The sequence below is a fragment of the Citrus sinensis genome, chromosome 9 (genome assembly GCF_022201045.2).
Source record: "Citrus sinensis cultivar Valencia sweet orange chromosome 9, DVS_A1.0, whole genome shotgun sequence".
NCBI lineage: Eukaryota > Viridiplantae > Streptophyta > Magnoliopsida > Sapindales > Rutaceae > Citrus > Citrus sinensis.
This window is the reverse complement of record NC_068564.1, coordinates 1,792,605-1,813,877: the sequence shown is the minus strand read 5'-3', so window position 1 is coordinate 1,813,877 and position 21,273 is coordinate 1,792,605. Positions and strand designations below refer to the sequence as shown.

General features: G+C 32.7%; 3 protein-coding genes across 5 annotated transcripts; 1 reads left to right on the top strand and 2 right to left on the bottom strand.

Annotated features, from left to right (window-relative positions):
- Positions 1–274: 274 nt before the first annotated feature.
- Positions 275–8,351, bottom strand: LOC102628597 (glutaminyl-peptide cyclotransferase). Of its 3 annotated transcripts, none has more exons than XR_003067141.2 (12): positions 7,808–8,351; positions 7,432–7,488; positions 7,290–7,325; positions 6,891–6,955; positions 6,656–6,719; positions 5,629–5,746; positions 5,273–5,370; positions 1,399–1,469; positions 1,241–1,268; positions 1,096–1,150; positions 527–701; positions 275–429 (listed from the first exon to the last, which is right to left on the bottom strand). XR_003067141.2 is itself a non-coding variant. In XM_006490569.4 (11 exons), exons 1-11 carry the CDS (start codon positions 8,129–8,131, stop codon positions 577–579), a joined length of 1,041 nt encoding a protein of 346 aa, XP_006490632.2. In that variant the 5' UTR covers positions 8,132–8,349; the 3' UTR covers positions 275–576. The 3 variants fall into 3 exon arrangements, 1 of the variants encoding a protein (XP_006490632.2); XR_003067142.2 differs by having other exon boundaries at positions 275–413; XM_006490569.4 differs by having other exon boundaries at positions 275–701; positions 7,808–8,349.
- Positions 8,352–11,501: 3,150 nt separating this feature from the next.
- Positions 11,502–14,405, top strand: LOC102628301 (heat shock protein 83). Its single transcript, XM_006490568.4, has 4 exons — positions 11,502–11,861; positions 11,965–12,106; positions 12,248–12,528; positions 12,630–14,405. The coding sequence occupies exons 1-4, from the start codon at positions 11,739–11,741 to the stop codon at positions 14,181–14,183; spliced, it is 2,100 nt and encodes a 699-aa protein (XP_006490631.2). The 5' UTR covers positions 11,502–11,738; the 3' UTR covers positions 14,184–14,405.
- A 3,514-nt stretch (positions 14,406–17,919) lies between these two features.
- On the bottom strand, positions 17,920–20,485 carry LOC102627721 (40S ribosomal protein S10-1). Its single transcript, XM_006490566.4, has 5 exons — positions 20,334–20,485; positions 20,172–20,220; positions 18,678–18,957; positions 18,434–18,563; positions 17,920–18,195 (listed from the first exon to the last, which is right to left on the bottom strand). The coding sequence occupies exons 1-5, from the start codon at positions 20,334–20,336 to the stop codon at positions 18,118–18,120; spliced, it is 540 nt and encodes a 179-aa protein (XP_006490629.1). The 5' UTR covers positions 20,337–20,485; the 3' UTR covers positions 17,920–18,117.
- Between the last annotated feature and the right edge of the window lie 788 nt (positions 20,486–21,273).

Genomic DNA, 21,273 nt, shown 5'->3' with positions numbered 1-21,273 from the left:
CCTTAATTATAATGTCCGCAGACTACATAGTATAATTTTAGAAAAAAAAAAATGGTGCGTAGAGCCCTCTTTTAATGGTTTGAGTTTGTAAACCGGTCTTAAAAGGGGATTCTACACCATTCAAAATTTAGGAAATCGCTACTATTTTATATATATACACACACCTCACATTAATAATGTTGAAGGTTTCCCATTGCAATTGTAAAGACCAACAATGCTTTTCCAGATCAGAAGCATTGTAGCCATCGGAGTTTCGCTATCAGAACCAGAAATATAAGGGCACGAGAGAGTGTCACCGATTTTATATGAGAGAAATAGAGCTCAATTTCGACAAAATACGGCCACTAGGTCTATAATAACTTCCTCTTCAACTCATTTTTACTCCTCCGGCAGGTGGCTGCTCTTGCATGGTTCTGTACATCACCGCAGCTGTACAATTCAAGCTTTACACAACAAAAAGTATACAATTGACTCCAATGATCACAAAGGCATTTCTCCAGCTGAGGCTCACAACTTTGTGTCTTACCGTAATAAATTGGATGTACAGGAGGAATCTATCAATAAAAGCTAAAATCTCTATAATCTCCCATCCAACAGACAAAGCTGCTCAATAATGGTGTCGACATTGAAACCATCTTTACGTTCTCTCTTCATTTCACGCAGGTTGATTTCATAAAGCTTTGGCCATAATTTACCAGTCACTGCCAGAGAAGTTTTGAGTTAACAGGTGCAATTCACCATGCAAAAACATCAATTCAGGGAACAAATTTAATGCAAAATCTGATTATGGAATCATTTTTGCCTCTTAAGTTAAAAAAAAAAAAATACTTGCCATCACTACGTCTGTTTAAAGGGTGGTTGAAATAAAATACTATGAGATTATATCGACTGCAAAATCTTGCTAGGCTTGAACAAAGAGAAATTAAATTAAAGCTCTTTACTAGATTACAGCAAGACAATATTAACCGAGGATTCATTAAGCTTCCCTTGAAACTAATTCACTTAAAAGAATTCACCCTAAAAACCTAAGATAAATCACATGATAAATGGTGATAATATTAACTGGGGTGAGGAGTGCCAAAGCTTGGAGCTTACCAAAAATGCGGTTTCTGTTGCTATCCCATGCTATGCCATTTAAAACATCAATACCCTACAAGGTGATGCAATCTCAAGTTAATCTTTTACCGAAAAAAATAAATAAAAATAAATTGTGCACATCCCGTTTGATTAAAATGCTTACATTATACCCAGCTGCCACCAGCCGCTCCCTACAAGAAAGAAAGAAAGAAATGGAAAAGTTAAAAGCAATTAACAAGCAAAATGATAAAAATAAGTTATTAAATCCAGGATAACTATCAGATAATCTAATACAAAGCGAAAGGAAATTCAAGGCAAAACCTTAAATTTGGAAGTAGAACCCATCCAAGCACCACACCATCTTCATGTGAGATTCTAGCAATGCAATCAGTCTATACAGTGAGAATAGAAAATGTTAGATAATTGCTAGCAAATAATACCCAAATTAGCTCATATGTCCAATGTTTAGATGTTTAGAATTTCGTTTCTAACTAGGGATGGCAATTTTTCCTGTTGGGATGGAATCCCCCAAGATCCCATCCCATTTGGGATAGGATTGAGACATTTTTATATCTCAAATTAAAGTGGGATGGAACAAGGACAAAAAAACAAGGACAAAAAAATGAGTTCTGCCTTTATTTATGAGACGAAAGGAGGACCAGCCGTAAAATCCCGTCTCGTCATGTATATCCCATTAATAATATAATTTTAAAACTATTATAAATTTTTAAATATTTTATAATTTTAACTTAAGTAACGTTCAAAGTTGAAACCTAAAGGCTAAAATTAAATAATAAAAATAATATAATTAGAAAGTGAAGTGTCAAGCAAAAGGCACAATTAAAATTAATAATTTATAGCAGTAGTAACCCTTCAAAACTCAGCCACTTTCTCAAATTAATGGTGCACCATTATTGTCGACGCCCCTCGCCCTCGCCATAAAAAAAAAATTCACGTTGCCACAAAAGTTGCCAAGCAGCCACCTATGACCTCTCCACTACGCCTCTACCAGTCGTTCACCCACAAGATTCTCACTTTTCACCCTCCACACCATTAGTTAACATTCATTATTTGGCTTTTTTTCTTTTTAATGTTCACAGTTTTGCACTCTTTCCATATAATTGATATTTGTTAAATATTATTATATTATATATGATGATCTAGTTAAAGTTATTGTATTGTAATGATTATTATATTTGTTTTAGTAATATTTGCTTTTAAAAGTTGTAACCTGTGATATATTAGTCAATGAGACAAATTTATAAAGGTTCTTGTCGTCCCATATTATTATTACTGTCCAAATCTATAGCTTTTGAAGCGTAAATCTTAATATTAATGTGCAATGAAAGCAAACATGCAATTAAAAATGTTAATATAAAATTGTATTCGAACATGCATATAGTCAAAATAAAACTATTATTAGATTATTCTACTTTGTATTTGTTGACGCTTCGTTTCCATCAACTAGAAAATTGAGTAAACGAGATGATATGAAGAGCAAAACACAGATAATTTACATGGTTCAGCAGTTGGCCTACGTTTACGGGAATCAAAAGAGCCAACTTTCAATAATGATTACAAGGAAGTTTTTCTTTTGCTATTTGCCTCTGATTTTTTTTTTCTCGTCTCCCCCCATACCTCTAGTACTTTCTATTTATAATACAATTTTTTTGAGCACCTAAGTCGTTACTAATTCCTTATTTTGATCGACTTTTTCTACTTAATTAGAATTTTATTCGGAGTCTATATTTGTCTCCTTCTCAAAGTAGGTTTTGGAAGCTTTTAGATTTTTCTTCTTAGATTCTTAATTGCGTTTTGCTTCCTCCACGCTCTATTGTTTCCTGCAGGGCCATGCTTCTTTTTATTTTGTAAGTTTTTCTTGGGTCATGCTTCTTACTTCTTGGATCCTAATTCCCGCTTCCTGTGACTTTTCTTTTCAGACTTTTTACATATGCTCCACGTGAACATGAATGCTTTGTATTCTTCACGTGAACTTGCATGTCTTTTATTGTTCACGTGAACATACATGCCTTTTATTTATATTTTACGTGCGCTTACTTTATATGCTCCCTAGTCAAGTGGAATGCATGTTTCCTGGTTTAGTTCTATAAACTCTTTAATTAATTATTTTACTTTTCATGCTTCCTGCTCCATGCTTCTACCGTAATTAATTATTATACTTTTCATGCTTACTCCATGTTTCCACTTTAATTAATTATTTTACTTTTCATGCTTCTTGCTCAATGCTCCATGCTTCCACTTTAATTACTTATTTTCCTTTTCATGCTTACTCCATGCTCCCACTTTAATTAATTATTTTATTTTTTATGCTTGCTTCATGCTCCATGCTTTCACTTTAATTAATTATTTTATTTTTCATGCTTCTTGCTCAATGCTCTATGCTTGCACTTAATTAATTATTTTTCTTTTCATGCTTCCTGCTCCATTTTTGTGCATGGATTTGCATGCTTCACTTTTCCCGTTATTAGTTGGCCCCAGCTCTTTGGAACTTAATTTTCAAAGTTTAAAAGAGTTATTTCATCACCTATTTATACATTGGTTGTTGCCTCTTCTACCCACCAACATTAACTAAACCAATTCTCACTTATAAAAATTGGTCTTCTCTCTCGTTCAACAATAAATTTTACTTTCCATCTCTTTTCAAGTTTTGCTTATCCAAATTTTCTGGTGAGTATTTACTATTGTTTCTCTCTCTCTTTTTTTATACTTTGTCAATAATGTCTTCAGATTCTCAAGATTTTAATATCCTCTAGAGGATATATATATATAAATAAGTGATAAAATAACTTTTTTAAGCCTTGAAAATCAAGCTCCAAAGAGTTAGGAGGCAACTGATATCAGAAAAAGTGAAGCATGCAAATCCATGCACAAAAATGAAGCAAGAAGCATGAAAAGTAAAATAATTAATTAAAGTGAAAGCATGGAGCATTGAGCATTGAGCAGGAAGCATGAAAAGTAAAATAATTAATTAAAGTTGGAGCATGGAGCATGGAGCTAGCATGAAAAGTAAAATAATCAATTAAAGTCGGAGCATGAAGCAAGAAGGGTGCAAAGTAAAATAATTAATTAAAGAGGAGTGCAAGGAACTTAACCAGGAAATATGCAATAAAGTCAAGTGGAGCTGGACTAAGGAGCATACAAAGTAAGCGCACGTGAAGCATAAATAAAAGACATGCCTGTTCACGTGAAGAATAAAAAGCGTGCAAGTTCACGTGAAGAATAAAAAGCATGCAAGTTCACGTGAAGAATAAAAAACATGCATGTTCACGTAAAGTATGGGTAAAAAACATGAAACGTAAAGTCACGGGAAGCGGGAACCAAGAACCAGGAAGCAGGATCCAAGAAGCAGGAACTAGAAAGTATGGCTCAAGAAACATACAAAGTAAAATGAAACATGGCCTTGCAGGAAACAATAGAGCATGGAGGAAGCAAAACGCAACCAGAAATCTTAGAAGAAAAATCTAAAAACTTCGAAAGTCTACTTTGACAAGGAAACAAATATACACTCTGAATAAAATTCTAATTAAGTAGAAAAAGTCGACCAAAATAAGGAATTAATGACGACTTAGGTACTAAGAAAAATTGTATTATAATTAGAAAGCAATAGAGGTATGGGGGGACAAGAAAAAAAAATTTAGAGGCAAATAGTAAAAGAAAAATTTCCTTGTATTCATTATTGAATAAGAAAGTTGGCTCTTTTGATTTCCGTGGACGTAGGCCAAGTGCCGAACCACGTAAATTCCTTGTATTTTGCTCTTTATATCGTCCCAGTTACTCAATTTTTTTAGTTAACCGAAATCAAGCGTCAATAATATTTATTCACGATTTTTGCTAGATTGAATTATAATGATTCTTAAAAGAAAACAATGTCAAATTTTATCTATTTACATTTAAAATTATTCAGGATAATGCGATGGACAATATTTAACGAGACGAAACTAAGACAAATTTTTTTCCCAAAAAAAAAAAAAAATAAAGGAACAGGGTTGAGACATTTTTTTATCACATCTGCATAAACAGGACAGCACTAGGATTGGCAAATCCCGTCCTATTGCCAACCCTATCTCTGACTAATGTAACTTAGCAATTGTCAAAATCCAACTTATCATGCTGTTACATATACGAGTGAACTACCAAAAGCTTGTAAATATGCATATGGTATGCAAGGCCATACCTGCCAAACATTTGCCCAAACTTCACCTTTTATAAATTCTAATTCATTGAGATTCCGTACTTCACGACCTTTATATCTGACAATATCTTTTCTGATGACTGCAATTAAGGCAACTCAAATTCAACAATAAGACAAATAAATAAGCAAAAATATCATCAGAAAACAAAGGTCAATTTACAAACCATCATCCTATTGTGGAACTAAATAGAGAGTGGTAAAATGGTGAAGCCTACTAGTATGCTAGAAGTTGAAGCTTAAAAATCTATTATTTTAAGCAGCATTATTCATGCCAAAGAGCCAAAAAAGTATAAGAAACAGAAATGGAATTGGCACTAACTGTAGTACATGAGAGAAACCTTTCAATGTTTGGGGGTCAATCTGATACAACATGGAACTTCCATCGCTTCCAAACAAAACTTTTCCATCAGTAGCCAGGCCCCAACCATCTTTCATCTGATGTGTAAATTCCTCCAACTGCATTGTTTTTCAACAAAATAAAATTATTACAGGTCTGGCACTCCAAGAAAAGTACACCTCATTGCAAAAAGCATTTCAAGGAGAAGCAAAAAGAGACCATCAACGACAGCAACAGATTGAAAGAACAATTTCACTACCGGCCAGAAGCTAGACGTCACACTTAAAAAAATCCACTAAAGAAGAATACAAATAGAAATAGTAGAATGTTATTAAGTTTAAAATTGCAATTGAATCATGAAGAAGAAAGCAGAAATTAATTCAGACATTACGATGGAGAAACATTAAAGAAACAACAGCAAAACATCTCAGAGTTGCATTAACAGAGAAGAAGAATTTTTCAAACACATTAGATATATTTTCATAATTTACAGGTTTTCTCATCGGCATTACCAGAATTTGGCATCTAATTTGTTTCCTCAATCCATGTAGGCTCAATTGGATTGAAACACCCCCCACCCCTCCAAGAAATTTAAAGCTTACCTCCTCTCCCTCAAGACAAACAAACAGATTATTTTTATTGTTATTAATGTTAGGACGGCACTCCATCTCCAGTGTTCTATCATAACATGATATTGAGCCATATTTGTGGGTTATCATTGCTTCTACCAATCTCCAAATTTTAGGTTGATTTAGGTCCAAACAAAGAAGTCAGCGAATACAGAAGTTCAATTAATCAAATGAGATGAAGCAAAATGAGAATCTTAAAATAAAAGACATGCATAGTCCCAAAATTTCACCAAACCCAACAGAGGAACAAATATATAATTTATGGAAGTTACAAGGTTATATAAAAGTTGACCTCGCTTTTATTCAGCAAATGCTTTCTACTCATTAACCCAAGAAAGTAACAACCAACCAATCATAAGAAAGAACAGATTAGAGAATAAAAAAAGGTGAAGCACAAACTTTGTTTAAATTATTTTGGTCATATATGAATCCAGTTTTCTGCAACCAAGTCACTTGGAACAGCCTACAAAAGAAAATAAGAAATTACTAGATTAGCTTCATCACTCTTTAGATGATACCATAATGTTACTAACTGAAGAAACTTGTTTGAATAACAGTCATGAGAAAGGATAAATCACCGATTTGTAGAATCAACAAGACAAACAAATTGCAACCAACATTCTTCCTTACTCACTTTTCTCCAAGAAGAGTTAAACCCTCCCCAAAATATGAACCCTCCATTTGGTTAATAGCTTCAACCTGCACATAGCAAAGGCAACGAACTTTCATTAAAGTCTACCCAGTTGCAATATTACAACTCTTCAGGATGAAAAAATAGTAAAGTGGTTCATCCAATAGAGAAATTCTAGAATACATCAAAGGTATCATGTCAACAAGCAAATGATGTTATACAACAAGCAAATGTTTAGTTACTGAGATATGATTTCGAGTTATTAAATAGTAACTGATGTATTCTAAAATTCCTCCATCCGGTGATGCAGAAAACAGAATAGCTCAATTAAAACTGATTTCTGAATTCAATTAGCATGGCGCAGGGAAAAAAAATGTGAACTTGAAAATTTGGGATCTGTACCTTCCCAGTCTCAAGTGCTACTCTCCGAACTGAAGACTGTAATCATAAGAGTAAAAGAATTAAACAAAGAAGGTCGAGCAAAGAATTATGAAGAAAATGTAGACAAAAGAATCAGCAATTTAAGAAAAAGTGATGATCTTACACGCCCATAGAGTCCAGTAGACTCAAACAAAGTATCATTTTCAGCATAAAGAAGTCCCTGAAATCAATCAAAAAAGCACTGTCAATAATTCTCAAATAACAATCAAACAATAAGAGAACAAACAAAAGAATCAGCAATTTTGAGTGGTTCAAAATCTACCGCTAATGCATTAACATGTAGATTCCCACAGCTACGGTTAACTAATGTCCAGTTAGAGAATACTCAGACGCGGTCGGCATTTTTTGTTAAAATCCCAACCTCGAATTCTCCGTACAAATTTGTCTTTTACCCACGTCAAATTTACAATATAATCATATATAAGTAACCTAACCAAGATAGTTTATAATTTTATTCGGAAGGCGCATAGTCAATTTACCTGAGTGAATGCTCTGGGATCATGGGGAAACTCGTTCACGACTTGAATGGTGTAAATACTGGGGGATTGGTCAACGCCGGGGAACCTGATCCACATGTTCGACGAAATGCACAAGAGAACAAACCCACAGAGAAAGAAAAAAATTAACATGACCGCCGGGATTCCTTTGTTGTAGTGACGGAATCGAGAGAAATGATTAGAAGCCATGCATGAAGAAGAAGAAGATGACGACGACGATGGTGACGGTGATGGTGACGGTGCGGGCCGATCCGATTGAGAAATCGAACGCTTGCTGGGTTTTTTCTTTAGCGATCTGCTCCCCATGAGATATACTCTATTGTATATATGATCAAATGTTTTTCAGTTCATTTCAGTAACTGTTACGCGCGGCGCGGCTTCACCGGTCACCTACTTAAAAAGCTCTTGAGTCAAGCCAGATGTCACCTTTGCGGATTTTGTTGTTCGTATTTATGTTTTTTTTCGTATTTGGAAAGTTTTATATATATGGGGCATTATTTCAAAATTTACTAGTATTGAAAATTTATTATTAGGCACTACGATGCAGTCCCGATGAGGCGATGAATATACAGGCTGGCTTGATGTCAAAACCAGATTACTTTCAAATATTAGAAAATCAACCTTGTTCGTACGGAAAAACTTGACCCCATTTATATTTAAGCCTAAAATAACTCAAATCTATTTCTAAATATGATAACATTAACGCCACCACACATGTAAGGTCGAACGAACAATTGAATCAATTTCAATTTTTATTTTTTTGAAAGTCGATTTGCAGAAAAGTATTAATCGACTTTAATTTTTCAATCTTAGGGTGTGTTTGGGACATTAAAATATTTGGTAAACACTAACTGTTGTATCTTAAAAGTTATATTGATATGATGTTTCACTTATATAATAGAAATTTTATTATTCTTTAATAATTTTATCAAAATTATTATTTTAAATTTACATTGACTATATATTACTAACTTTTATTTCATAATTACAGTTTTTTTTTATAGCACCTCAATATCAAACACACTCTTAATAATTTGGACTAAATAAAAATTTCTACTTTGACAATGATATATTTTTTTAACTTACAAATTCGAACAACTAAAATATCATTGCCGTCAAACACCAAAAAAAAGAACGAAGCTCCCTTATGTTTAATAGAAATGGACCCTATTGTATCTAGAATTGATATACAAACCGTTTTTAATTCGGGTCAAATTTAGAGCTCGCAAAATTTGACACGACCCATTACTCGACACGAACACGACATAAATAAATTGGTATAGGTCATCAATTTTAACACAATTATTAAATACGTTGGTTCTAGGTCAACACGATTTTTTTTCGTGTCGGGTTAGGGTTAAAATTCTGGACCCATTTACCCGATTAATGACCCGATTATATTTTTTATTTTGAAATAATTTACATATTCTTATCATTAAAATCCAAATATTATAGATGATTTTCTTTTTTTTTTAATTCTTTAAAATGGTGAATATAAACACAGTGTTTTATTTATAAAATTTTAAATACATTTAGAGCTTCAATAGTGTAAATGTGTAAAAATTGATAGACATGTATATTTTATAATATTGATTTATAATATTATATATATATATATATATATATATATATATAAATATAAATTAAAACCTCAATAGTGTAAATGTGTAATATATTGGTAGATATGTATATTTTATAATATCGATAAATTATGTATGTATGTACATACGTATGTATGATAGTGTGTAAATATTTGATATAACTTTTGTTTAATATATAGATATTAAGTGGGTTATTGGGTAACCTGATTATTTTTTCGTGTCCAGTTTGGGTCTCAATATTTTGACACGATTATTAAATGAGTCGACTTAAATTTGACATGACACGAACACGACCCGATGACCCGTTTTGCCAGCTCTCGGGTCAATAGCATGCGTGTGAAAGAAAGAGTTTAACGGTACATTTGGCATATACCCAAATAAATGAACAATAATGTTAATTAGAGAAGTATAAGAGGAGTCTGAGTTTGTGGATTGTATACAATTCATTACTAAAATTGTTGGGTTTAAATGAGTTACACCACCAGCCCAAAATAGATTCGGAATGCATCAGGCCCAATATACACAAGGCCCAAAAGAGGATGTCAATTACAAGGCATCAAGCTTCTTCAAGGCTCTAACTAGCAGCCCTCACACTCACACACAGCAGCAAACATCTTCACACAATTTAATTTCCAATAATAATTTTATTTATTTAAGATTATCGGAACATATAGCACGGTTTTCTAATGAATTAGAGTAGTTAATGGGCCACTTTGTTATTATGTTTCAAAGGGAATTAACAAGAAGATAAAACAAAAACAGGATATCAAATACAATCATGTGATTTTTACGAAGTTGCTTGCAAAGTTTCCATCCAGTTGTGGATCCACGTCAAGATCTGCAATAGCCTGGACCCTTTGTTCCCCCTAGTGCTGGTTGTACAACTTCTTTTTCAAATTCATAAAAGCCACATTTATAATTCAAATCCAAAAATGTTGAGTATTTTATGTTTTGGCCCCCCAGAAAGTTAAATATTTTACATTTATTCCCAGATTTTTATGAATTGTTTTAAAATTCGATGCCTTGAACTTTGCTTCTTCGATAGTTTAGCGAGCGCTGATATTAAGACATAAAATCCCGACTGAACTGGCTGACAAACTTGTGTGTAACACTCGTATACCCACCCACCTTTTTTTAGATCTCACTCTAACTAAAAAAAGCCAATTAAAAATACTTAATATCGCCTAACACAAAATAACTTTATTAATTATTACCAAAATATACACCAGTATAGCACAAATCGACGATGCATGTGCGAACAATCCTGCAAATAAACAAGGCAAGAGTGCTGACTGTGTCTTTCATTTTTGCTTGTTAGTGCAGCAGTGCTTGCTCCTAAGAGTAATTGATAATGATTTTGGTTATTTACGTATAAATCAATAAAAAAAAAATAGTAACTAACGACTAATCCATCCTCAATAAGGTAGAATGATCAAATTTTAATCAATTTTTTTGAGTGACTGATAATGTAGGTGACTGCTAAGTTACATTGTATAACTAATAATTCAGTTTTAATGTGATTGTGATTATAGATTTAATTCTAGCTTAATTTGTAATTATAAATTCTTAATCGAAATGGAATTTATTGGGTAGAAATGAAGAATTTGGAAAAAGATCGCAAAGTCGAAGAGTTGTAATCATTTTCCTAGCTTAAGCATCTACATTTATAATTAACGTGGAATCCAATCCACCTCGTGTGGCATGTGAAATGTTCCAAAATCACGAATATAGCGCATCGGTTGGGAAGTATAACGTTACTATAGTGGTACAAAAATATAATAATTTCAATTTTATTGTCGCAGTCTCTTTCTTCCTATTGGTCCAGTACTCCATAAGCCCAATGTTAAAGAAAATATTAAAATAAAATAAAAAATAAAAAAAGGTGCGAAGTCTTTCTTCCTCCGTACTATTATTATTGATCATCGGGGATCGTCGTAAACGGTCCGTCACGCAATGAAAAAGAACATTCGAGACTTTGATAGCTGTTCGAACATTCTCGAATCCCAATTTTACTGGCCATCATTAAAGTAAACTAAAACCAACTCTCCCGCTTAAACGGCCCCAAACCGAAACCGAAGAGGAAACGGCGTCGTTTAATGGAACACTCCAGAACCTCACTCTCCCCACTTTTCCTCGACGATTTCGGGGACCATGCCCTCTGTATAAATGCGGATTGATTTCCTCTCCTCGAATCGCCTTTCGCTTTATCAAAATCTCTCTGCGCAAGCAAAAGCAAAAGCAAAAGCAATTCTCTTCAGTATTCTTGTTTCCAATTTTTTTCTTTTGTTTATTCTGTGTTGTGAGGAAGAGCAATGGCGGACACTGAGACATTCGCATTCCAGGCAGAGATCAACCAGCTGTTGAGTTTGATCATCAATACTTTCTACAGCAACAAGGAGATTTTCCTTCGTGAACTCATCAGCAACTCCTCTGATGTGCGTATTTATTTTTATCTTGTTATTGTTCGTTGTCCTTTTATCGTAATTATTATTGTTAATGAATTGATTCAATTGATTAACGGTAATGGTGCTTTATTAGGCTTTGGACAAGATTCGATTCGAGAGCCTGACGGACAAGAGCAAGCTCGATGGACAACCAGAGCTTTTCATCAGAATCATCCCTGACAAGGCTAACAAGACGCTCACTATTGTTGATAGCGGTATCGGCATGACCAAAGCAGGTATAATATTATATGTGCAAAGAAGTTGTGTTACGTGTTTAGTGTCTGGTTACTTCAAAATTGCATATTGGACCAGAAACTCAATCATATCATAATGTGGGAACAGTGTTCTGAACGTATGTTGATTTTGGAATTGTGTAGATTTGGTAAATAATTTGGGTACAATTGCGAGATCCGGGACCAAGGAGTTTATGGAGGCTTTGCAGGCCGGGGCTGATGTGTCAATGATTGGTCAATTTGGTGTTGGTTTCTATTCGGCTTACCTTGTTGCTGAGAGGGTTGTTGTGACTACAAAGCACAATGACGATGAGCAATACATCTGGGAATCACAAGCTGGTGGTTCTTTCACTGTTACCAGGGATGTTAGTGGAGAGCCCCTTGGTAGAGGTACCAAGATGACTCTGTACCTCAAGGAGGATCAGGTAAAATTGTCGAAGTGATTGGCTATTAGTAACTAACAACTTGTTTTGATTGGTTTCCGACTATGTTATTGATGTAATGTGTTGGTGTAATCATTTTGCAGCTTGAGTACTTGGAGGAGAGGAGAATTAAGGACCTTGTGAAGAAGCACTCTGAATTCATCAGCTACCCTATTTACCTCTGGACTGAGAAGACAACTGAGAAGGAAATTAGCGATGATGAAGATGATGAGCCCAAGAAGGAGGAGGAAGGCGATGTGGAGGATGTTGATGAGGAGAAGGAGAAGGAGGGCAAGAAGAAGAAGAAGATTAAGGAGGTTTCTCACGAGTGGCAACTAATCAACAAGCAGAAACCCATCTGGTTGCGCAAGCCTGAGGAGATTACCAAGGAGGAATATGCATCGTTCTATAAGAGCTTGACCAATGACTGGGAGGATCACCTTGCTGTCAAGCATTTCTCTGTTGAGGGTCAGCTTGAATTTAAGGCTGTTCTCTTCGTTCCGAAGAGGGCTCCATTTGATTTGTTTGACACCCGCAAGAAGATGAACAACATCAAGCTCTATGTTAGGCGGGTGTTCATTATGGATAACTGTGAGGAGCTTATTCCAGAGTACCTTGGATTTATTAAGGGTGTTGTTGATTCAGATGACTTGCCACTCAACATTTCTCGTGAGATGTTGCAGCAGAACAAGATCCTGAAGGTGATCAGGAAGAACCTTGTGAAGAAATGCATTGAGATGTTCAATGAGATTGCCGAGAACAAGGAGGACTATAACAAGTTCTATGATGCATTCTCCAAGAACTTGAAGTTGGGCATCCATGAGGACAGCCAGAACAGAGCTAAATTGGCTGACCTGCTCCGCTACCATTCAACCAAGAGTAGTGAGGAGTTCACAAGCTTGAAGGACTACGTCACCAGAATGAAGGAGGGCCAGAAGGATATTTACTACATAACTGGTGAGAGCAAGAAGGCTGTGGAGAACTCTCCATTCTTGGAGCGGCTCAAGAAGAAGGGTTATGAAGTCCTCTACATGGTTGATGCTATTGATGAGTATGCTGTTGGTCAGTTGAAGGAATACGAAGGCAAGAAGCTGGTCTCTGCCACTAAGGAAGGATTGAAACTTGATGATGAAACTGAAGAAGAGAAGAAGAAGAAAGAGGAAAAGAAGAAGTCTTTTGAGAATCTTTGCAAGACAATGAAGGATATCTTGGGTGATAGGGTTGAGAAGGTGGTTGTTTCTGATAGGATTGTTGACTCTCCTTGCTGTTTGGTCACTGGAGAGTATGGCTGGAGCGCTAACATGGAAAGGATCATGAAGGCCCAGGCTTTGAGGGATAACAGTATGAGCTCTTACATGTCAAGCAAGAAGACAATGGAAATCAACCCTGACAATGGAATCATGGAGGAGCTCAGAAAGAGAGCTGAAGCTGACAAGAATGACAAGTCGGTGAAGGATCTCACGATGCTGCTCTTTGAGACTGCCCTCTTGACCTCTGGGTTCAGCCTTGATGATCCAAACACATTTGGTTCCAGGATTCACAGGATGTTGAAATTGGGTCTGAGCATTGATGAAGAAGAGAATGCTGATGAAGACACCGACATGCCTGCTTTGGAGGAAGATGGGGCTGAGGAGAGCAAGATGGAGGAGGTTGATTGAGGAGTTAATATATGTCATATTATTCTTGAGTAATCGGGTCTCTGTTATTGGGCAAAGGTTGTGTCGTTCCAGGGTACCAAGTGTCCCTTTTGTGTCTGTCTGTTAGTGTCTTGTGTCTTTTGTTTTTTGATTTGCAAGGTCATAGATGGTGTTTTTGTTTCTGATTTTCACCAAGTTGTATCTTGCCTATAGAGTTAATGTAAAATGAGTTCCCTAGCTTTACGTCCAAGTCCAACTACTAATCCACTAGAATGTTAATTATCTCTTCTCTGGCATCAGCGTTCTGAAATTATATTAGCCTTGATCAATTGCCTCAAACTGCCCTTGCAGGAACTGCTCGAACGCACAAAACATTCTTGAGGCAGAACGGGCATGTCTAGCTTTGATCAGTTGCTAAGCATACATTTGGACATTTGGCACATTGCCCCGCGAATGTTTTTCACTGCCTTTCGAGACTAATAATGATTCAAGTCAATTTGACTTAATAATATTTAACAATCTTCTCGGGAATAACCGTACGGTTAATGAGAAGTGATAGGGTGAAATTTGCAAGCTGATACAGGGGATGAGTTAAAGGGAAGGTCTCAGATTCAGGTTCCACCCAATGGTAATAGAGTGCAAATGCCAGACATGTTTATTCGATCCAAGGAAAATTTTATGATGCCGTAACGGAAATTATGGTATTAATATGGTGATAAATATAAGTATTATCGGAAATTATGGTATTAATATGGTGATAAATATAAGTATTATAAATTATGTATAGAATTAATAAACGTAAACTAAAATTAATAAATTTATATAAGATTATTAATTATTTAAAAATTTTAATATTGTTTTTAGAGAATTTTAGTGACAAATATTTTTTATATATACAAAAAATATTTTCTTTAAATTAAATAAAGAAAAAATTATTCATTAATTAAACAAAAAAATTATGCTAAAAAAAGTGGAATAAGTTTTTATTGAATTGATTTAACCATAAATTCTATATGTATTCTATGATATTTGTATATATTTTTTTCCAATTTTCTATAATAATATGTATTTATTACACAAGTTAATTAAGCACAATTATTTATCTTGATATGGATCAAGAAATTTTTTAAAAAAAAATCTTATATTACTAGACACACATATGATATAGCAATAAAATTATATCTAATTTTGAGTCATACACATACTTCATGTAGTTTTAAACTTTTTATTTGCACTTAAATACCATTTAGGTTGTTGAGGAAGTGTAGAATGATACTAAATAATTTCATCCTACAACAACTATAAAAGATACTAAAATAATATTTTTTTTTCAAGATCCAATTTTGAAAACGAATTTCACCCTTAATAAAAAACATCACATGTATCACATAAATGCAAAAGTAGCATTATTCAATTTAAATAAAAAAAATCAATAAATATATAAGGTAATAAACATTATAATGAGTTTTTATTTTCAATTGTGATTTTTTTTTTAGCAAAAACTCTCACAATAATTTAAATATTTTATCTTTTATTCTTAAGTTTTAGGCAGAATCTACAAAATTTATGTTTTATTTTGCACTTAGTGTTGATTTACTTATTTTACGTCATATTTGTAAGTTTTCACTTTATTTATCAATAATACATCAATTTACTAGTTTTATAGTGACTTACTTGTTTTACATTCTTTTTAAAAGTCTTATATTCTATTTCTCAAATTTATGTCTTATTTCACAATTAGTATTGTTTTACTAATTTTATGTTATATTTGTAAGTTTTTATTTTGTTTATCATTTAATCGAGTAAATAGCTCTAAGATTGGATGTAATTAAAAAATGACGTTAATTTACTAATTTTATATTAATTTACTTGTGTTACCTTCCATTTACAAATCTTATGCTCAATTTCCAAAATTTATGTTTTATTTTGCGTTTAATGTTGATTTACTAGTTTTATATTATATTTATAAATTTTTATTTTATTTACAAATAATACATCAATTTATCAATTTTACAATAATTTATTTATTTTACCTTTTCTTTACAAGTCTTTTTTTTCATTTCCAAAATTTATATTTTATTTTACAATTAATGTTGATTTACTAGTTTTAAATTAAAAAAATATCTACCGTCCACCCGTTTTTTCTAACTTTTTCAAAAATACACAATTTCTTTTTTTTTTAGCTGGAATCCACCTAAAGTTACATTTTGTTTCACTTTTCTACTTCCGTTTGGAATCTGTTAAGAAAACTAACGAAAACTTAAAATTATGTTTAGAATCCGTTAAGAAAACTAACAGAAACTTTAAAAAATGACCATTTTACCCCTCAAAACGAAAATTATAATTTTACCCTAAAAACTGCCAAAAATAATCAGGTTAAATCTAATTATTTTCCCAATGGGTTAATAAAGAAATTAATTTCACAACCATCAAATGCAGGGTTTTTTTAAAAAAATATGTCTGTAATTAAAATGCTAAATTATAACAGCAGTATTAAAAATAACTTAATCTCGCAAACCATCAATTGAATTTAAGATAAGTAGAGTTTTATTATTCATTGAGTTATAATCTTTAATAGTTAAGATTTTTCTGTGCTTCATTAACGTACCAATAATGATATTCATCATTAAATCTTATTATTTTTGGCATTTTTTAGGGTGAAATTGTAATTTTCGTTTTGAGGGTAAAATAATCATTTTTTAAAGTTTCCGTTAGTTTTCTTAACGGATTCCAAATGGAAGTGGAAAAGTGAAATAAAATGTAACTTTAGGTGAATTCTAACAAAAAAAAAAAGAGTTGTGTATTTTTAAAAAAAATTGAAAAAAACGAGTAGACGGTGGATATTTTTCCTTTTAAATTATATTTTCAAGTTTTTATTTTGTTTACTAATAATACATCAACTTACTAGTTTTATATTAATTCACTTGTTTTATGTTTCATTTACAAATCTTATGTTTAATTTTTAAAATTTATATTTTATCATGCACTTAATGTTTATTTACATATTTTTGTTTTATTTACTAATAATATATAAATTTACCAATTTTATATCAATTTATTCATTTTACCTTTCATTTACAAATCTTATTTTTAAGGGTTATTATCATTTTATCACTTTAAAAATTTTTCAAATATCAAATGACTACAACAAATATTGTCTCCTATCATTTTCCTTCTATATCTTTATAAAAATATCATTTTATTACTTTTTCGTTACAACTATTAATTGACCTGTTAGCTGACTAATAAAATACCAATTTTACCTTTAATGATAAAAAAAATAACAAGATAAATTTATAATCCATATATCATAATTCCAGCAAGAAGAATTATATTTGTATTATATATCCATTTTAATAAATATATTACAAATTTATTTTATAAATAAGTTTCAAGTTTTTTTTTTTAAATCATGAAGAGTGAAATTGATATTTTATTAATCAACTAACTAGTCAACTAACGGTTATAACGAAAAAGTAATAAAATAATATTTTTATAAATATATAGTAGAAAAATAATTAAAAAAAATACTTATTATAATCATTTGATATTTGACAATTTTTAAAATAGTGAAATAATAATAACCCTATTTTTAATTTTACAATTAATGTTGATTTACGAATTTTATGTTAAGTTTACAAGTTTTATGTTTCATTTACATAATTTATGTTGACTTACGGTATTGATGCCATAACTTTAATCACAGCACCATAGAATGACACTTATACGAAATATCAAAATACAACTGCCGTAACCATAATGCAAATACTGATGAGGGTTCCATTTAAACCAACAGCCATGCTGAGGAAAAACTGAAGATCTCATAATGAACTTAATATTGTACTTTAAAGCTTACAGAAATACTATAGAAAATTCAACAAAGGCATTAGACTTGTTCTAAAGACTTGAAACACTAATTTGGGGCAAACATGAACTAAGCAAACCGGCCTTAACTTCAAGGAAATCCTGAACCTGATGGAGCTGCACCATAGCCTCCACCTCCGCGACCAAAACCAGGTCTTCCACCAGAACCCTGAAGAACAAAAAGAACAGGTGAGTAAAAATATAAAGGTGGAATTAGTCAAGGCCAAGTTACAAACCGTTAGCCTTTTTCTTTCTTTCTTTTTAAATTATGTGGTTTAACAATTCACATGAAACAGACTAATTCACAAAACCATGATAATAAGAAGCAAGCTCTTATTGCAACCATGGATTACTTTACCGAATGTATATCTATAGAAAATGTAAGAACTTGGTGGAAGTAAAATTACCCTGAAGGATGGCTGGAAATCAGCAGGGGCTCCACCTTTCTCACCACCAAAGTCACCACCACGAGGACCACCACGGTACCCTTCACGGTCACCAAACCTCGGTCGGTCTCCATCAAAACGAGGTGGGCCCCTAAAGTAAAATATTGAGAAACATTAATCACATACCAAGAGAACAAGAAAAATTAATTCAACAAGAAAAACAAACAAAGTCCAAAATAGGAATGAGAAATAAAGTAAAATATACCTTGGACGATCACCACCAGGTCCACCCATCGGGCGACCAGCTGGCTTAGCGGATTTCTTCAAGGTAGCAGGAACAATTTCTGATGGAAGATTGAGGTAAGTCCTCAAAAACTCAATCCCATCATTCGTAAGGTACCAATAATAGTGCATCCACGCAAATGTCTCACGAACATACTCCCTAGATTTGAAGCTCTGCATCAGCTTAATCACCTGCAGGTTTGGAACATCGATTTCTGGGTGCTTCGCAAGATTATAATCCTTCTTTGCATAGCATACTCCCTCTGTGGATTCAAAGCAAATTTAATTCAACTAACAAGAATTGCAGTACCACATTATTTTATCAATTTCAGTTTTAACCGAATCAAGTTCTTATGCAAGCCCAATCATGATCCTAGTCTAGATATAGCATCATTTTCTGGAATTTTCTCAGCAACCAATAATATTTGGGCGTTTTCACTATATATTGTCAATCGACAAAACAATCACATTGAGCCAAATAAAGGGAGAATTGTGTGGGATGTACCCCATTCCCTTCAAAATACCCAATATATACCTAAAATTATAACACTCTTAAATTTTACACATATATACTCTAAAAAATTAGAGAAAGTACAAAAATAACCACAACTAAATCCTCATAAAACTAAACCCAACTCCTCGAAGTCGGGTAAATGGTCGAGTATACTCGACTTCAACCAAACCATACACAATTAATAATTCAGCATAAATTCTCGACTTTTTCATGTTAGTCGGGTAAATAGTCGAGAATACTCGACTTCAATTAAAATAAAAAATTATCTGAAAAATTCTTGATTTTTTCAAGTAAGTCGAGTAAAGAGTTGAGAATACCTGACTTTAATTTAACTTTACCCAATATTCATTCAGCAAAAATTCTTGACTTTTCATTGAAGTTCGGTAATTGGTTGAGAATACTCGACTTAAATTGAAATGAAAATTTTCCTTTTAATTAAGTCGGGTAAAAAGTCGAGTATACTCGACTTTGGTTGTGTTATTATATAGAAGTCATGAGAGAAAACAAACGTAAATAGATGATTTTTTTAGGTTATTTTTGACTTTTTACACTTTTTGGAGGTATATATATGCAATGGGGTATAGATTTGGCATTTAAGGACAAATGGGGTATATTTAAATAAAAAACCCCCAAATAAAAGTGTTTACAACATAGTTAAAGTATCTTCTAATAGAACATGAAAAGCATGAGATCAAAAAAACCACTTAATTATGCATATTATGATACTTCACTAGGTAGTTGATTTTTCTACACAGAAACAACCAAAGAAAAACATATATTTCTCGGCAAAACAATAAGACACTCAATTGTATTGAGCGAAATACAAGTACTTAATACATAGCTGTCATATTTTGATAAATATGAGATCTAGCAATATTAAATAAAACACACTCAGATTGAAGTGTACTCAAATCAAGCTAACACAAACCCATTATTCAATAAAATAAATCGTGAAACACGAACCTTGGAAGAGGTACTTGCAGATTTCTTTGCGGTTCTTCTCTGGAATAATCTGATAATATAAATTAAAAAATTTTAAAAAAGTCACTAATAAAATTCAAATAAGTAGATTCATAGGATACAAATTATATATTATGCACAATGAATTGAGAGAGATGGAGGTACCATGGTTGCGAAGTGAAGATTGAGCTTAGCCCTTTCTGTCAAGCTGCGCGAGGAACGAATGGCTCGTCTCAGTGGAAAGATGTAAGGGGATCCAAAACCCTAGCAATGGTGGTCTATTTATGTGGGGTTCTTTTGGACCGGGTAATTGGTGTGATTTGGATTGAACCGGCTTTTTTTAATTGAGTGGGCTTCATATATTTGGGATAGGCCTTTCTAAAACCATTTAAGTTCGGCCTCTGAACAGAAATGATTTCTTTTTCGGAAAAAAATATTATTTTTTGATACACTTACAGACTTACTAATATGTAAAATCTGAAATCCCTACTTAAGCTACTTTAGATCAAATTCAATTATAATACCGTATAGATTTCTATATTCACTTAATATCAGAGGAAAATCTGATTCAGTCACATTAATAAAAAAATATCTACACCTACCCAGTTAAATTAGTAGGAGAGATATCCATATTTCTATCCAATTAAGATGTCATTTGGTATTAAGGTAATATAACTTAAAAATACAGATACTGTGAAGAAAATATGGATAATGTATAGTTAAATATGACTTTTAAATAATAATTTTGCTAAAAATAGTTAAAGATATTATAGGTTTTTAATCATACAACTATGAGATATAATTAACTTAGTTTTCAAACCAAAGCATCCAGTGTTTACCTAATAGGTTAGTGCTATAACTACTCAACCATAGTAATTAACAAGGCCTAACTGAATATTGAGTTGCTCATTTTCATTTACTTTATGATTGCGTGAGTCCTAAATAAATGAAATTAAGTAATGTATTTTATACTAGGAAAGGATTCAAAGGAAGATTAACTATTTTATATTGAATAATGATATAGTTACAAATTTTTTGGACAAATTATTTAGTATAAATTAATATGACCTCATACGAGCGATTCAATGAAGACATCATTTAGCCC

What these genes read in the sequence shown, in the direction of transcription:
- LOC102627721 (XM_006490566.4), bottom strand. An exon ending in CCTGGTGGTGATCGTCCAAG is followed by an intron (nt 18,564 to 18,677) that starts GTATATTTTACT and finishes ATTTTACTTTAG; the next exon opens with GGGCCCACCTCGTTTTGATG. An exon ending in ATTTCCAGCCATCCTTCAGG is followed by an intron (nt 18,196 to 18,433) that starts GTAATTTTACTT and finishes TTTGTTCTTCAG; the next exon opens with GGTTCTGGTGGAAGACCTGG.
- LOC102628301 (XM_006490568.4), top strand. Translation starts at nt 11,739, where the DNA reads ATGGCGGACACTGAGACATTCGCATTCCAGGCAGAGATCAACCAGCTG. An exon ending in TCATCAGCAACTCCTCTGAT is followed by an intron (nt 11,862 to 11,964) that starts GTGCGTATTTAT and finishes GTGCTTTATTAG; the next exon opens with GCTTTGGACAAGATTCGATT. An exon ending in TGTACCTCAAGGAGGATCAG is followed by an intron (nt 12,529 to 12,629) that starts GTAAAATTGTCG and finishes ATCATTTTGCAG; the next exon opens with CTTGAGTACTTGGAGGAGAG.
- LOC102628597 (XM_006490569.4), bottom strand. Translation starts at nt 8,131, where the DNA reads ATGGGGAGCAGATCGCTAAAGAAAAAACCCAGCAAGCGTTCGATTTCT. An exon ending in ATCCCAGAGCATTCACTCAG is followed by an intron (nt 7,489 to 7,807) that starts GTAAATTGACTA and finishes GATTGATTTCAG; the next exon opens with GGACTTCTTTATGCTGAAAA. An exon ending in TTTGGGCAAATGTTTGGCAG is followed by an intron (nt 1,470 to 5,272) that starts GTATGGCCTTGC and finishes CTCACTGTATAG; the next exon opens with ACTGATTGCATTGCTAGAAT.